The sequence below is a fragment of the Malus sylvestris genome, chromosome 3 (genome assembly GCF_916048215.2).
Source record: "Malus sylvestris chromosome 3, drMalSylv7.2, whole genome shotgun sequence".
In the NCBI taxonomy this organism is placed as follows: domain Eukaryota; kingdom Viridiplantae; phylum Streptophyta; class Magnoliopsida; order Rosales; family Rosaceae; genus Malus; species Malus sylvestris.
The window spans coordinates 27639907-27653066 of record NC_062262.1 but is presented as its reverse complement, the minus strand read 5'-3'; the positions used below and the strand labels follow the sequence as shown (position 1 = coordinate 27653066).

Below are 13160 nucleotides of genomic sequence, written 5' to 3'. Positions count from 1 at the left end.
GCAAGAGAGTCAGATCGAGTGGAGGAACTTGACTTGATGAATTTTATGAGTTTATTTTAAAATTTAATGGAATTCAAAAAAAAAAATTTAACGAAAAATCATATTTGTACACTAAAAAGTTAATTATAGTAATATTCATTTTACTCTTTATTTTATCCTTATCGTTAAAACTCAAAGTTTTCAAGCATTTTTCATTAGTTTTCCTTTCAAAAAAATTATTATAATTACAAAAGAACGTGGGAGTAGAGAGTGAAGAGAGGATGAGAGCGAGAGAAAGAGAGCAAGAGATAACATGGGAGTGGAGAGAGGGGAGAAGTTTACTTTTAATTTTTTTTTAAATTTTAAATATTATAGTTCTTAAAATCACATGTAAGTGATACTATTAATATGTAGTTTAGATTACATATTTAAAATTTAAAATTAAATTTTTTAATTTACTAAATAAGTTAACTAATGAGCTTAGGGAAATTGTAAGTGTATTTATACTTTATGTTGCACAATGATACTTATGCTCTGACATTTATTTTTGTAATAAAGATTTAACCTCGCTCACATGCACACTCTTATCCAATTAATTTATATTTTGATTTATTCTTAACTTTCCACCTCACTATCACTTTATGGCTTCGTCACCTTACAAATCTCGGCCAACATTCTTCGACTCACTTGTCTATGTGAAATCTCATCACTAGATTCCACTATTCAATTATTCGTATATCATATTTTCAGAAAATTATTATTATTTTCCATCAAATTTAGAGTTTTGATTACTTAATTATAAAGTTTGATTTTCGTAAATGGTCATTAAAAGGTTGTAGGCCCTTCGAGGTCACTCTTAGTGTTTTTGGATAAAGCTCAACCCTACGAACGCATAGGCGAAAACCGTTCGCGAAACGGAATTTTAACGAAGGAGAAATAAACAAGCAAAGGTGGGCGGATTTTCATCATTAAGACCTTTATAAGTGGAAGGCTCAAGAAGTACTAGAGAAGCCTTCCCATTTGGGTGTTGGCTAGCATTGACCCGAGTACACGGCTTAGTGACCTGTGTTCAATCCAGACTTCTCGAGGCTTTTTTCAGCGAGCCCTAACGGCAAGGCTTGTTGCCACCACCACCATTAAACTCCTCATCCTCACGAACACAACCCACCCAACCTTGTGCCTATTTGGCCATGGCGTACCGAGATTGACAGCTCCGAGCCTTACTAACGACAAAACTACCCTTCCGTCCAACCCTGAGGTCTACCATCACCACCAGTCGACAGCCTAGGACCTTAGGACGAGATCCATGGGTTCTGATCACCCATCGAAGCATCCACGGTGACGCCACAAAATTACAGCAAATATGTGACTTCCATGACAATTTTCACCGTCTTCTGGCCAAATTTGCACTCTGGTGAAGATATGAAAAATATTTTACTCCTCACTATCTTAATGCTAGTATAATTTGAATCATTTAGGTGATCGTTAAAAACTCCAACGAGTCAGAACCGTCGGCCGTTATGTGTGGCTGCATGTGGAAGTGGCGCATTGCCAGTGACCCTATTTTGTCTCCTTAGACTAATGTCAAGGCCCTGATTTCATTTTCGATGTCCATTTGATGAGATTTCATCGTTTCAACCTAAATTCACGAAGAACCTCCACTTAACTCTTATAGTAAACAAAGATCTGACCATTGGATCGTCACGAAATATAGTATGTTGTTATTCATTTTATGTAAGAATCTTAGGAATTTACAGATCAAAAATTCAATGTGTGGATCTTCCGTATTGAATTACATAGGGTTGTTGACTTTACTGTTAACCACGTTGACTGAAGGTTGACTTTTGGTCAACATATTTTGAATCATTCTTAGGAGCGGAAGTTAGCATTACTAGAGACCCGATAGAATCTAGTGGGTCTACCTTAGTTAGTGAGCCACCTTAGGGATGTATGTCTCGGTTTGCATGCAAGTGGCACTTTATTGGGATTTACGTGTGTATTGAGCTTCTAGATAACAATAATGATAATGTGCGATTACTAATATGAAGAGATATGTCGAGGACCGTATTATAATTATTCCGTAAAACTTGTATGTCTCTGTGATTACATAATTGTTGATCGTGCAGAGTCTATAGTGTATGTGCTTACAATCGTCATTTATGTGGAGTCTATATTGTATGTTATATCATGTCCGATGAAATGACATCACCATGTAGTAGTGTCGTACATGGATGGTCTCGCCTGGTTAATCTACATTGAGGACTATGAGCATTCTAGGGGTGACTCTGCATGGTTAATCCGCATTGGGGGATCATATGCATTCTAAGGGTAGTTTGCGTACTTAATCCGCATTGGGAGGTTACTGCCTACTTGGTCACTAGATCATAGGTGGTCCTACCTGGTTAATCTACATTAAGGAACCATGCTATCAGATTGATACCTAGAGTCTGCCTGGTTAATCCGCATTGGGGAACCCTATCTTTGTTGGATGGTGTTCAGTGATCCGGAATCCTTTTTTCTATTCTATTCCGTTGAGTTGGTCCAGAACCTTAAATTCTTATGCACATAATTTACTCGGGTTCATGCTTACGATTGTAACTTAGAGTTACCATGTTGAATATTTGAATTTCAAGTGGAGAATATAAGGTAAATCATATATAGGTTGACTTATTAAAATTAGTGAAGCGATGTTTGATCTTGTTGGGTGATAAACATAGTTAAATATTAACATAGTGCATCTTTGATTTATGGAATATATTACTTGTGGTGATTGTTGAATTGTGTTAGAAAACATGGTGATATGTGTGAATAACAAAATCACAATCCTGATTGGCATATGGTTTTGTTATGTAGTCTACAATCTAGTGAATCATGCTAGTTGAGTTCTATTGAGTGATTTTGGAACTCTATGTTGTTTATCAAAAGCTGAACTATGAATAGCTTGATCTCGTCTTGGGGTGCGTAGACAATCTAACACAGAGGTTAGATGTAACCATGAAATAAATGAAAAAAATGACTATGTTATTGAATAGCTTGGTTATTTTTTGTCATATCCTTGAAGCGCGACATGGTTGTTGAGCAGGTATAACAGACGTTGTGTGTCGATCCTTAATGTATCTAGGGTTTGGGGCGTGAAAGTCTAGGTTTATATTTCGGATCGGGATGTGTTAGGTTTAGAAGATACCATAGACCCAAAAAGTCTATCTTACAAAACATACAATCTGTAATTTCTCCGCGATATTCTTTTGTTGAAACTATCTCCAGTAATTCAATAATTTCAAGTGAATAAAGATACATCATTTTGTACTTGTGCGTTGTGTAATTTTACAATCTCATCTATGTTGGTCCAATTATTAATATCAACGATTTAATACCATCTATGGTCACACAAAAAAATTGTGGTCGCAAAAAAGAGAGTAAAATTTGCAAGGGAATATAGAAACCTTGTCATTTTTGGACATTTCTCATTTTTTATAGGTCAAATTCTAAAGATTAACTCTAAAAAATCAACTCAATGGAAAATCGTTTAATAATTCTATTAACATATCTATAATTAAGTGTGTTAATCGAAAAAATTGTTTATTTATTATATAGCCGTTAGATGGGATCGTCATCGTTAGTAAATTGGTTAAGGGAGAAGGTAAAAGTGAAGACCCACTTGAAACGCACCGTTTTTTTTCTTAAAAACCGTTGTGATAACTGATAAGAATGCCACGTTTGTCAGGAATTTTGGAGCTCAGCCGGTTCGATCGTTTGCCTATGTCATTCTTCGTCCATCGTCATCGACCCCAAAAGCTAAACACACAGAGAGGGAGAGAGCTTCAGAAATGGCAGCTTTCAGAGCCTTGAGGAAACGAATCGTTCCTTCCTTCAAGGCACGAATTTTCGCTTCATCCTTCAATTCAAGATCCGTAAGTCTCACTTTCCTCCAGTCACCTCAGAATTTTCAAAATTTTCAAATTTTCGCTTCGTCTAATGTACTGAAAATTCATTACCAGTTTGTAATTGTATAATTTTCTGATTTATTTCGAATAATTGAGTAGATTAGCACATTGGTTTTAGCCGAACACGAAGGTGGTGCTATCAAACCCCAATCAGTCAGCGCAGTGAAGGCTGCAAGTTCTTTGAGCGACGAAAACTCGATTTCGTTGCTATTAGCAGGCTCCGGCCCTGCCCTCCACGAAGCGGCTGCGAATGCTGCTTCGTGTGACCCGTCAGTTTCTCAGGTATCTCAAATGGCACCCCGCATGTTCTTCAAGCTGTAATTAAAAATCTTGCATTTGAGGTTGTTTTAGGGCCCGTTTGATAACCATTTCAGTTTTTAGCTTTTAGCATATAGGATATAGTTACCAAACGAGTTTTCGGTTTTAAAAAAAATTGAAAATTGAAGACGAAATGGTTATCAAACGGCCCTTTATATTTCCAAATGGGCTACTGACCCATATGATGATATGGGATTTTGAAATATGTAGAGTGTTATGGTGTTTGATTGCTAACTGTTTGTGTAGGTGCTTGTGGCTGATTCTGAGAAATTTAGTCATCCTCTAGCAGAACCTTGGGCTAGACTGATCCATTTGGTTCAGCAGAAAGGTGGGTACTCACATGTAATCACTGCTTCGGGTTCATTTGGGAAGAACATACTGCCACGGGCTGCTGCGCTTTTAGATGTTTCTCCAATCACGGATGTGATTGAAATTTCTGATTCTCATCTATTTGTCAGGTAACTCTGTTGTTAGGTTGTTGTTGTGATCACTTCTCGTATTATGTAAATTATTGTTTGGTGATTTTGTACATAACGACTTCAGTAAAATGAAATTAACTAAACAACAGTACAACACGGTGAAATAGCAATTCACTGAAGTATAATCAATCAAAGCCACTACAACCGTGTTTACAAAATCATATCCTCATGCATCAGGAAATACCCTGCTCTTCAAACTAGAACTATCCGCTTACTATAACTCAGAGGCATGCCAACATGAAATACGTCTTTATTCTTGTATCTTGTTTCACTTATGGAAAGGTCTAGAGGGGTTAGTTTCACGTTCCTGTGTAAGCATGTCTTGGTTGACTTTGGACTCTGTATCTGTGGTACATGTCGGTTTCATCAAGCTACCAGTAAGAATGTAAGATTATCTTTTCATATGGCAGGCCAATTTATGCCGGAAATGCCCTTTGTACTGTTCGATACACTGGTGCTGGCCCTTGTCTGCTGAGCATTAGATCAACATCTTTTCCAGTATACCCCATCTCGGCTGATTCGAAATCAAATGAAGCTCCTATCTCCCAGGTTGACCTCTCCACCTTTGGTGAAGGTCAGATTGTCATTTTTGAATGCATAATATCTACTAGTCAAATATACGTTTAAATCTAATTTAATTAACAAGAAGTTATGTGACTGCTTCTATGCCCACCTGTGAATTCATTTTCGCTGGTCAACGGTAATGCTACAAGTGTCCATGGTGTAACCCTAGAAAACATCCTTTTGATCATAAATGGAGCTGTTAAATTTTTTACCTCATTGACTATTAAAACATAACTTGGGAGCAGCCTCTCCATAAATGGGGGTAAGGCTAGCCGACATTCACCTCTCCCAGACCCTGCGTAAAGCGGGAGCCTTGTGCACTGGGTACGACCTTTTATTGACTATTAAAACATAGGCCATATTTTTACATAGCTTTTATCTCATTTGCAGATTCTGTTTGTAAATCTCGATATGTAAAGCACACATCACAGGATACAGACCGGCCTGATCTTGGGAATGCTCGTGTTGTGGTTACTGGGGGCCGTGCGTTGAAAAGTGCTGAAAACTTCAAAATGATAGAAAAACTCGCAGAGAAACTTGGTGCAGCTGGTAATTTCACTGATCCTTTTTGTGCTCAGAACTCCATTCTTTTTTTCTTTTTTTCTAGCATCTGTAATCTTATTAGTGTTGCTTCTTTGTGCTTCTTATTCTTGTTACTTTGTCATGTGTGTGTTGTGGCTGTGCTTGTGTATGCTGATAACCTGTAATGTTTCTTGTTGATTACTTGCCATGCTTTCTTACGACTTAATATGATATACAGAATTTAGTTGAGTTGTATAAACATTTATTCACAATTTAGAAAATTTTTAACCTTCCATATTTGAGTCTATACGCATATTCTGTTCTAGCAATGTGATATGTTGTTGAGTTATATCAACAACATACATTAAATTCACAATTTAGATGAGTTTTAGCCTTCCATACTTGGAACTTATAGGCATGTTCTGTTTTTGCAATGTGGATAAGAATAATCTGACGTTTCTTTCCTCTCTTTTCATTAGTTGGAGCTACCCGTGCTGCTGTTGATGCCGGATATGTTCCTAATGAGCTGCAGGTAACATTTATAAATGTTCTTCCCAACCTTGAAGAATATTTTGTGTTTAATGTAATGACATGATACTCTCAAAACTCATCTGTTATAAGTTAACATTATGCAACAAGTGAATAATTCATCCCATATAGAAGGGCTTGTTGAGTCCCAATTGAGAATCCTTTCTGGGATCCAAAAACATCTTCGGTTCTAGTCATTGGACTATTGGAGTAGTTAGTAGTGCAGATGCTTCATTGGACCATTGGACTATTGGATTATTGGAGTAGTTTGTAGTCCCAATTAAGTAGTTTGTAGTGCGGATGCTTCATTGGACTATTGGAGTACCTGTTCTAGTCAAAGCTAGTATGCTTTTTCCTCTTTAGTTTATACTTCTTCAACAGGCAAAACATCTCCTGGAATTGAATGTTCTGATTTCAAAATGGTTCGCCATAAATATATCATGAATCTTAACCATTTGCACTATCTCGAGGATATGACGTCTCACATCCTTGATCCTGTTATAGTTAGACCTAGTTTGGGAGTGAGGTGCTTAAAAAAAAAGCATCTGTGAAAAAAAGCTACGAGGGTTTTAGGTGTTTGGTAAACTGAAAAAAAATGGCTTATTTTGGAAGCTGCTGTGAGAATAAGCTGAAATCAAAGGAAAAAGCTGAAGCTGCTATTTGCAGCTTTGGAAAATTGGTTTTTTTTCAAAGCACACGGAGCTATAGTGCTCCTTTAATGAAAAGACCCACTATCAGACTGCTTTTTTTTCCAAAAGCACTTTTACAAAAAAGTTTACCAAACGCTCTGCTGATTTATTTCACAGCCGCTTATTCTCACAGCACAGCCGCTTATTCTCACAGCAGCTTTTTTTCAAAGCACATCAATACCAAACCAGCCCTTAGTCTTATGTTCTGTTTGTCCTATATTTTTGTTCTAACTTCTCTTAGAATGTGATTGCTTTGTCCGTTAGGTTGGCCAAACTGGAAAGATAGTTGCCCCGGAGTTGTACCTGGCTTTTGGTGTTTCAGGAGCCATTCAACATTTAGCAGGCATGAGAGATTCCAAGTACATTGTTGCTGTGAACAAAGATGCAGATGCCCCAATATTTCAGGTGATGATTTGAACTCTCTCGAAGTTTTGTGAAGGTTCATCCTATACAAGATGCATTCATTTCTTAAAGAATTTAGTGTTTTCTCAAAGATCCAAAAGTCCAAGCCATTTTTACTTCCTCCGCTGCTGAAAAGAAAAAGGGAGAAGCGTTCTTGAAATATGAATCAGATTGTGTTTTAGGTTTAAGGAATTTACATTCCGCAAAACTTGCTTTGCATGTGGTTTTCGTAGTTCCAAGACCTTTTGGAATGATATGACATGGATGCACTTACATGCTGCTGATTTTGCCATTCCAATAGTAAAATAAACTTTAATCATCCCAGGTTGCTGACTATGGACTCGTAGGCGATATATTTGAAGTTATTCCGGAGTTGCTAGAGAAGCTTCCTGAGAAAAAATAAACCCGAAACCTGCTCGTTTCAAGGATCCAAAACGTGCTGCAAAATAGCTGAACAGTTTGAATAATTGTAACAATATTCAAAACCGATGGTGGAAATTTGAATAACACCAAATTGATAATTCTTTTGGTGAATCCTCTCTGTTTTTCTTCTTTTTTCTGAACAAAAGAGTTACTTATTGGAAACAAAAAAGAAGAGGCCCAAGGCGTCTGTGGATTTCCCATCTCAATTAGTCATATGCATTAGTATGTAGATATTTTAAAATAGAAGTGGTAGAGGCGATTCCTTCTGTTAGTTTTTGTTTTTTTTTATTAGTAATTGTTTATCGGGTTTTTTTGGTATGCACCACTGTATAGTATACATTGAGATCTTCGACTGTTTAATTTTTTATAATTAAATCCTTGACAACACATCCAGCTCTACATTTCTCCAATCGGGTGCATGCCACACGGGGACGGTTCAATTTTGCATCTCAATGACCAACCCTAATTAAAATAAAAATTAAACCTATATGTTAATTGGTATCAAGGGAAATGCTAAGGAGACTCTTCCAAAAGTGGATCTTTCCATGGACTTTCCGTCATCTCATGTTTTTAGCACAATTTCCGTACCAACATTATTGAACATTGTGCAAAAAACATAAGGTGACGGAGAGTCTATAGAGAGTCCCACTTTAAGAGAGTCTCCTTAGCATTTCTCTTAGTATCAATATGATTGACTTTGCCAACAATGATTATAAGTGTTTTGTACGAAAAACTTAATATATTAATATATTAATGCTTGTTTAGTAAATTTTTTAGCTTTTTAATTGTAACTTTGTTGTTTGAGGATGTCCTTATTCATACAAAAGCATAGTAGAATTTCGGATTGGAACGAGCTTCTATTTGGCTTAGTGAATTTAAAGTTACTTCATAAATCAGAAGTTAGAAATAACAAATTGGAAATATGTTGTAACTATAGTAAATCATTATAACAAGCAAGCGCATCTGGTGTAGTGGTATCATAGTACCCTCCCACGGTACTGACCAGGGTTCGATTCCCTGGATGCGCACACCAACTTTTTTTTAAAAAACATTTAAAACATTCAACTTCATCTCATTCTCTCTCTCCCTCTCTCTCTTAAACATTGGCAACTGAATTAAAAAAGAAAGGAATTACAAAACGGAAGACTATAGACGGCCTTTGTTAAACCTTAAGCCTTAAACCTTGCTCTGACAAAGTATATCTAATGGGAAAAACCCGGCGAGCCGGCAATACCACATAAGATAACAATGACAAAACAGAAAGCGAACTCGCTTTTAAGTTCAATTTTGCAATGGTTAGTGGTGAAACCATCTCCGCCAGGAAAATACACTAATGATGATAAGAGTAAGTGATCGATCATGAGAAAATTGGACAAATGCTCAATCACTTTGTAGTGAGAGAATGCGAATATACATGTAGCATATTGTTGACCCTAAAAACTACCAAACCTACGTGGCACGCAGGCCGAGTAATCTATAAGCTAACTACGTCATTCGGTGAATGCGGGACGTGCCAACTCGTCGGCCGAGGAGTAAATTTATTGATGTTGCGTTGGGTGCGCGGCTGACTTCTGCATCTTGCGATTGCGACCGAGGAAGGAACACGTCTCGGCCTTTTGGGTTCTCGAACCTGAAGACAAGGCTACTATTCTTACGAAGTTCACGAATCGCCGTCGTCGGATTCGGTCACAGTGATGTTATTCGTCAGAGTAAATTCACGCCGAATCGACACCAAAGTGTAAAGGCACAAATACTCAAAACAAATATACGTCTTAATAGTGAACGTGGTTCGGCCGTCTGAATGTCGAACTCTAAATCCCACTTGAGAGTATCCAATCATAAAATAACTCGGCGTGCAATGCGCCGAGCTCCATAAACTGTAACACCTCACTTCGCCGAGAAGGCTAATAAGATGACCTCAATCAATAAGGATTCGGAAATCTTTCTTGACCGAGACTTGGATAGGTAACCAACCGTCCTCGCTGCAGTGCTGTTGATGCCAACGGAAGATGCTGCGAGATTGGCTGATTCTACGGCGACAGAGCTATCTATGCTGACTTAAGATATCACTGGTTGCTTTCACAGTGTTGTTGATGCCAACGGAAGATGTGTCAGCGAAAAGAGAAAATAAAAATCTCAAAGTTGTTGAGAGAGTTTGCTCATGGCAGTTGTGTGTTGAATTGGAGGGGGCTTCGAACGATGTACAACCTCTTCTATTTATAGCACCGGATACCTTCAAGGTCGAGTTAAAAACCTACCCGGATTAGGACTTCTTCTCCTGATCAAACACCAACTCGACCAATCCTATTTTCACTATAATTGCGAACCTAGTCCTTTATTGAGCTGGATTCACTTCCAGGTTATTAGTCTTGCCGAGACTCCTCATTGCACCAGGATTCGACTCGTCTTGCAGCATAACTTAACCGACCCAGGTTTGGAAGCCCATGACCTAACCGATCCAGAACTAAACGATCCCTGATAACCCTGTCGTAAGGCCTTCTGGGCCGAGAATAATTCTATACTCGGCCCAAACTGATATTTTGCTCCCAAACACCTACACGTTGCAGATGTCTATCTAATTACCTATTGGGATTCACCCAATCCGCAAGTTTCCTATGCATGCATGAAGACCATGTGTCCCAACAATTGTTTTGCCATCTTATTGCCACCACGTGTAGAATTATTTCCCAAGCATATCACCATTTTTTCCCTCAACCTCATCGTATGCATGCAGATCCATCAACCAAAATTTATCCAAACCACACATTCAAACCAATTCGAATCGTGCCGCTTGTTTCCAGCATGAGATATATTTTCCATCTTTCATAAGAAAAAGACAAGATAAATCATTATTAAAAGATAATTATGATAAAAATCACAATATTATCCTTCAATAACTACAAAATTATCTTCACTTCTTTTCATCCAACGGTTATGAGCTACGCTCATTCAACGGCCTTGATTGTACAGGCCGAAGATGTAATTTCGGGTCCAAACACATATATAAACCAAAAATTTTACGGTGTGGGAACTGCATGTGCTGGGTATCCAAATGAAAGACTACTAACAAAGGATGTTTCTTCAGTACACATATGTGTGAGTATGTCTGTTTCTTTGGTGTGAATGTATATCTGATATTTTAAAACAAGCAATCTAATCCACGTTTTTATGTTTGTTTGTATTTTTTTAAACAAACGATATTATTTACAATAAGGGGGAGGAATATGAGCTTGACCTCACAATAGGTCAGCAATAATATGATTCAAATTTGCCTTTGGCGAGAATCGAACCGACCTCTTACTTGCAAGTGAAGAAAAATACCACTAGATCGTAGTACTAAGTGGCAAATATTTTTCTTTGATGCGTCTAGTAGTTAATGTTTATTTTTTAAGATAAAGATAAATTGGAAAAGGGGATATTACAACAAAATGGTCCTTTAGTGGAGATCTTCATCAATGAACTTAATTGATTTCCTCACTGAAAGACAGTATCGACGAAAATAATCAAGTTTGTGCAGTTTTGGCCCAATAAATTAATGTCTCTTACCTCATCTAACACTAATTCTGCCTGCTATTGTATATGCAAATTTTATCTAGCGTGGTTAACTACGCACTTTTAAGAGATGCTAGTGTACATATGCCATCGATACGTCGTTTATAATATTGATACTGTTGATACTATGACTTTATATGATTGTGATCATAGTATAAACCTAACGGGAAAAGACTATATATATCGTCTACAGCTACTGGACAACTGGTTTTGATTTTGTTCTTGCTGAAATTGATGATACATGAAGTGTACTTCCTCAATAGCATATGATAAAAGCAATCGATCACATTATGTACAGAATCAATTATTATGAGAGAGAGAGAGAGAGAGAGAGAGAGAGAGAGAGAGAGAGAGAGAGAGGAGATATACGTATTCACTGAGGTACTAGTATATATGGACTATGATAGCAATGATTCATCCAAAATAGTTTGCTACCATAGAAAATGGAACCAAGCAAAGTCCCCTTTTCTTCAATTCTGTGCAGTCACTCTCTCTCCCAATAAATCCCGATTCATTTCTCTCATCCACCCGGCCAGAAGCACTTCCTTTCTCCTGTAAGAGCAAAAATTCAAAGCACACCATCGGTTTAAGGACTCATTGTTTGCAAAAATAAGCACCAGAATAATAAAAGACAATGCTACAATAAAAAGAAAACCGATGAAAAAATAGTGTGGTAAATTTCTTTTTTACCGCATTAGGTATGTCTTTATAATCTTTTTGGATTGTTGGTTCCACAGTTGACTGGCTTAGATTACAAACCTAATGAAAGTAGAAATGAAATTAATTCAATCTGGGAAGCATATGTTAAACATTTTACTTGTAAAAAGTTAGCATGATTAAAAAAATATTGGACCGACAAAAAAACAATTAGGAATAGGATAGTCACCTTGGGACTACTTACTGGAGAACTAGCTGTGTCCTCCAAAGCATCATCAAGAAAAGCTTCCTTGGGTTTTCTCTTAATCATGACGTCAGATCTATTATAACCTCCAACCACGCCAAACCCTAAAACTTCTCCATTAATAGTAAACTTTCGGGTGACTGAAGAAGCGGCGTCGGAGATTATGGAACAATTCTCATAACCGTATGAGGAGAAAGAACGGCGGTCGTCATCGTCATCGTCTTGACTATTGGTTATCATGAAATCTTGCAAGTACATAGTCCAACTACTCTCCTCAGGGGACTCTTGAGTAGTGGTTCTTGTATCAGAAGAATTACCTCTTCCCATCATAGAGTTTCTGGAGCGATCTTCCATCTGTGTAGTAGTGCTTTTTGAATTAATAAGATGATGAAAATAGAACAAGGAAATATAGGTATATGGTGTTGGTAGTAAACTGTCGGAAAGTGAAGAAAAGACGTCCAGAGGAGAGCAGGTATATATAGTAGAGAAGAAAGAGAATATTGGGATTAAGAAAATAATAACCTGATCAATATTCTTGATCATGTGGGGACACCTTAAGGGAGTAGGAGCAAAATTTGGCTACAGCAACTGCCAGAGAGAGGGTTGGACCCTTGTGGTGTAAGACTATATTTGCCAAAGATTAATTCTAGGGGTGGACTTGCCTTTCCACCCATTTTCTTGAATGCGTCACTTATTTAGTCACCCGAAGACTTTGTACGATACTATGGAGAGTTAACGGAGATTTTTCAAGAACTGCACCACTGTGAACAGGTGGCCATGAAGGATAAAGATGATGTGAAAACATACAGAAAATCTATTGAACATCAGAGAGTGCAATTTTTTTGCAAGTCTCAACTCC

The 13160-nt window shown here is 37.5% G+C and overlaps 2 protein-coding genes and 1 non-coding gene across 4 annotated transcripts; 2 read left to right on the top strand and 1 right to left on the bottom strand.

Moving 5' to 3' along the window:
• Positions 1-3703: 3703 nt before the first annotated feature.
• On the top strand, positions 3704-8054 carry LOC126617271 (electron transfer flavoprotein subunit alpha, mitochondrial). Its single transcript, XM_050285297.1, has 8 exons — positions 3704-3890; positions 4023-4205; positions 4488-4699; positions 5131-5294; positions 5675-5833; positions 6286-6338; positions 7288-7428; positions 7751-8054. Exons 1-8 carry the CDS (start codon positions 3807-3809, stop codon positions 7826-7828), a joined length of 1074 nt encoding a protein of 357 aa, XP_050141254.1. The 5' UTR covers positions 3704-3806; the 3' UTR covers positions 7829-8054.
• Positions 8055-8805: 751 nt separating this feature from the next.
• On the top strand, positions 8806-8876 carry TRNAG-CCC (transfer RNA glycine (anticodon CCC)). Its single transcript has one exon. It is a non-coding gene; the product is annotated as a tRNA-Gly (tRNA).
• Positions 8877-11594: 2718 nt separating this feature from the next.
• On the bottom strand, positions 11595-12776 carry LOC126614305 (vascular-related unknown protein 3-like). Of its 2 annotated transcripts, XM_050281893.1 has the most exons (3): positions 12287-12769; positions 12091-12159; positions 11595-11952 (listed from the first exon to the last, which is right to left on the bottom strand). In XM_050281893.1, exons 1-3 carry the CDS (start codon positions 12653-12655, stop codon positions 11815-11817), a joined length of 576 nt encoding a protein of 191 aa, XP_050137850.1. In that variant the 5' UTR covers positions 12656-12769; the 3' UTR covers positions 11595-11814. The 2 variants fall into 2 exon arrangements, with proteins under 2 accessions (XP_050137850.1, XP_050137851.1); XM_050281894.1 differs by lacking the exon at positions 12091-12159 and having other exon boundaries at positions 12287-12776.
• Between the last annotated feature and the right edge of the window lie 384 nt (positions 12777-13160).

Excerpts from the sequence above, each read along its gene's own strand:
- LOC126617271 (XM_050285297.1), top strand. The coding sequence starts at position 3,807 with ATGGCAGCTTTCAGAGCCTTGAGGAAACGAATCGTTCCTTCCTTCAAG. Across the intron at positions 3,891-4,022 it reads CATCCTTCAATTCAAGATCC|ATTAGCACATTGGTTTTAGC; the intron begins GTAAGTCTCACT and ends ATAATTGAGTAG. Across the intron at positions 4,700-5,130 it reads GATTCTCATCTATTTGTCAG|GCCAATTTATGCCGGAAATG; the intron begins GTAACTCTGTTG and ends TTCATATGGCAG.
- LOC126614305 (XM_050281893.1), bottom strand. The coding sequence starts at position 12,655 with ATGGAAGATCGCTCCAGAAACTCTATGATGGGAAGAGGTAATTCTTCT. Across the intron at positions 12,160-12,286 it reads CTCCAGTAAGTAGTCCCAAG|GTTTGTAATCTAAGCCAGTC; the intron begins GTGACTATCCTA and ends TACTTTCATTAG. Across the intron at positions 11,953-12,090 it reads ATAAAGACATACCTAATGCG|GAGAAAGGAAGTGCTTCTGG; the intron begins GTAAAAAAGAAA and ends TTGCTCTTACAG.